We start from the raw sequence: 2,925 nt of genomic DNA on the forward strand, positions 1-2,925 counted from the left end.
GCAACAAGCCCGCAAAGATCAAAGAGGAGACGAGCCAACCACCTCCGCCCCAAACACCCATCCTGACATGGAGCTCCTCTTCTCTCTATATATTCGGACAGTGATCGTCCTCGGATAAAGTGTGTCACTCTGGAGACACGAACAGAAAATAAAGACTCAGAGGCAAAATTTCATCTTTATTTTTATCTGACCGGGAGATCACAAATATTTCGCCCTGGAGCTGTTGGACAGGATGGCCTCAGGCGCCGGTGAGTGCTCCGGGAAGGCCAGCAATTACCGGGTGGACCACCTCCTCAGTGCGGTGGAGAGTGAGCTGCAGGCCGGCAGCGAGAAGGGCGACCCCACGGAGAGGGAGCTGAAGGTGACCCTGGATGAGAACGAGCTTTGGCAGAAATTTAAGGATCTTACAAATGAAATGATAGTGACGAAGAACGGCAGGTAAGCACAAGAAAGAACATCCCATGTTGACAAACATACTGAACACCACACTTTTAATATAATATGTGTTACTTTTTATTCTGTTATTATTTTCATCAAGGCGCATGTTTCCTGTGCTGAAAGTCAACGTGTCCGGGCTGGACCCGAACGCCATGTATTCTTTTTTGCTGGACTTTGTGTCTGCGGACAACCACAGGTGGAAATATGTGAACGGGGAGTGGGTCCCCGGTGGGAAGCCCGAGCCTCAGACTCCCAGCTGCGTGTATATCCATCCAGACTCCCCCAACTTCGGAGCGCACTGGATGAAAGCTCCGGTCTCTTGTAGTAAAGTGAAACTCACCAATAAACTCAACGGAGGCGGTCAGGTGAGGAGACGAGTTGTACTTTTGTGCAGGTTTCCTTTCAGATAATATTTTATCGAAATGAAAAATATAACTCGATAATACGAAATCACAATGTCTGTTCTAATGCGTTGTTTTTCAGATTATGTTAAATTCCTTGCACAAGTACGAGCCACGCATCCACATCGTGCGCGTCGGAGGCCCGAGGAGGATGATCACCAGCCACTGTTTCCCAGAGACACAGTTCATTGCAGTAACTGCATACCAAAACGAAGAGGTTGGTAGTAATAATGATTTTTTTTAAATAAACACGCATTTAAAAAAATGCTTCTTTTACAACAACGATGTTTGTTGTAAGTGCGTAAAATGATCTCCGTAGTTTTACGCACGCTTTGCATTTGGATCTTAAGTGAGTTTAATGATGCCAAACACACTTTCCTGATGCTTTTTTGTCGTTTATTTTGTGGTTCTAGGTAACTGCTCTTAAAATAAAGTACAATCCTTTTGCCAAGGCCTTCCTGGATTCAAAGGAGAGGTAAGACTACATGTGACGTACTTTACAGGATGTAAGAAACAAATTGAGTCCAGCAATCTGTCTCACAGAAATTAATTATGTCTTACTGTATTTTTGCAGAAGTGATACCAGAGATACCAGAGAAGATGCCAATGAAAACCAACAAACAACTTACTCTCAATGTAAGTGTACACAATAATTTATCCCCAATTTGTCATGCTTTACAGAAAGGTAATTTATATAGAGCTCAAATGGTCCCATCATGTCTGTTCTCTTGTGGAGCCAGTAGGTGGCTGGTTTATTCCTGGCGCAGGCTCTCTCTGCCCCCCTGCCAGTCCCCATGGCCAGTTTGGGGGTCCCATGTCCCTTTCGCCATCCCACGGCTGTGAACGCTACTCCACCCTGAGGAACCACCGCTCTGCCCCGTACACCAGCCGGTACGCCCATCGGACCAACTCGCCCAGTGAGTGCCCTCCTCCACCTTTCACCTTCATGCATTCAGGAATCACACCACTTCCTCCCCGGCTATTAACAAGAAACGCAAACAAATGTTGCAGCGTGAGGAATGTTGTGCATTCCTCTGGCTTTTGTGTGAGTGGAGCCACAGAGCTGTAAATGGCCTGGCTTCAGAAGAGGAATGTGCGGCCAGAAGATTCACACCTTTGACTGTCATAGCTGCTGCTATCAGAGATACAAATCTGAGAAACAACTGATCTAGTGATAGAGGGTTTGGTTTCTGACGAACACATTTGAAACCACTTGTGTCCTGTACGCCTCCGTAACCCCAATGCTTCTTTTTGCAGCTGGCTACTCCGATAACTCATCAGCTTGTCTGTCCATGCTCTCAAACCATGATAACTGGTCCAGTCTGCAGATGCCATCACACTCCAGCATGATGCCCATGGCCCACAATTCCACCTCTGGTACCAACTCTAGGTTCGTGTGATCGCTCTTTATTTTTTTTCATTGCATCCTCTCAACATTAAAAACATTTAGGAAACATACACAAGAAAAATATAAGAGATTGCCTTTATTCCTAAATGGATGCAGTTTCCATCTCTTCACTGATGTTTCTGTTTTAAACTTGTTGTTGTACATACCTGAAAAAAGATTCCAAGAATAGATGAGTGAGATGTTTTCCTGTCCATCTCTCTGCAGTCAGTACACCAGCTTGTGGTCAGTGAGTAACTCACCCCTGACCCCAGTGTCCCAGAATGGAGACTTAAACAACAGCCTGACATCCCAGGTCCTGCGAGGGTCCAGCAACTACTACCCAGGCCTGGCTCACTCAGTCACAGTGCCCTCCTCTGGCTCTCCCATGTATGACAGCGGCGCTGCCCCTGATGTGCATGACACAGCTCAGTACGACGCCTCTCCACACGCACGAATCCAATCATCCTGGACCCCTGTCACACCCCCGTCCCTTTGATGGGAGGGTCCTGGTTTAGAGATGTTTTCAGGGAGCTTGAATTAATCTAAGATCGTTTGAATCAAACAGATATCCACATTTCTTTTGGTCAAATAAAAATAGAGTTCTTGAACCGGAAGGTATATTTTCTATAAAAAAACACGTAGGGTTTACGTATGTATTATGATTCAATATTTCATATAAAGTATATATTTTGGTTGATA

The 2,925-nt window shown here is 45.5% G+C and overlaps 1 protein-coding gene across 3 annotated transcripts; it reads left to right on the forward strand.

Moving 5' to 3' along the window:
- The first annotated feature begins 232 nt into the window (after positions 1 to 232).
- tbxtb (T-box transcription factor Tb) lies at positions 233 to 2,722 on the forward strand. 3 transcript variants are annotated; one of them, XM_062401426.1, is made up of 8 exons: positions 233 to 438; positions 539 to 803; positions 922 to 1,056; positions 1,253 to 1,314; positions 1,414 to 1,475; positions 1,580 to 1,756; positions 2,097 to 2,229; positions 2,452 to 2,722. In XM_062401426.1, the coding sequence occupies exons 1-8, from the start codon at positions 233 to 235 to the stop codon at positions 2,720 to 2,722; spliced, it is 1,311 nt and encodes a 436-aa protein (XP_062257410.1). The 3 variants fall into 3 exon arrangements, with proteins under 3 accessions (XP_062257410.1, XP_062257411.1, XP_062257412.1); XM_062401427.1 differs by having other exon boundaries at positions 1,583 to 1,756; XM_062401428.1 differs by lacking the exon at positions 1,580 to 1,756.
- The last annotated feature ends 203 nt before the right edge of the window (positions 2,723 to 2,925 follow it).

This window comes from Platichthys flesus, chromosome 12, assembly GCF_949316205.1.
Source record: "Platichthys flesus chromosome 12, fPlaFle2.1, whole genome shotgun sequence".
Lineage (NCBI taxonomy): Eukaryota > Metazoa > Chordata > Actinopteri > Pleuronectiformes > Pleuronectidae > Platichthys > Platichthys flesus.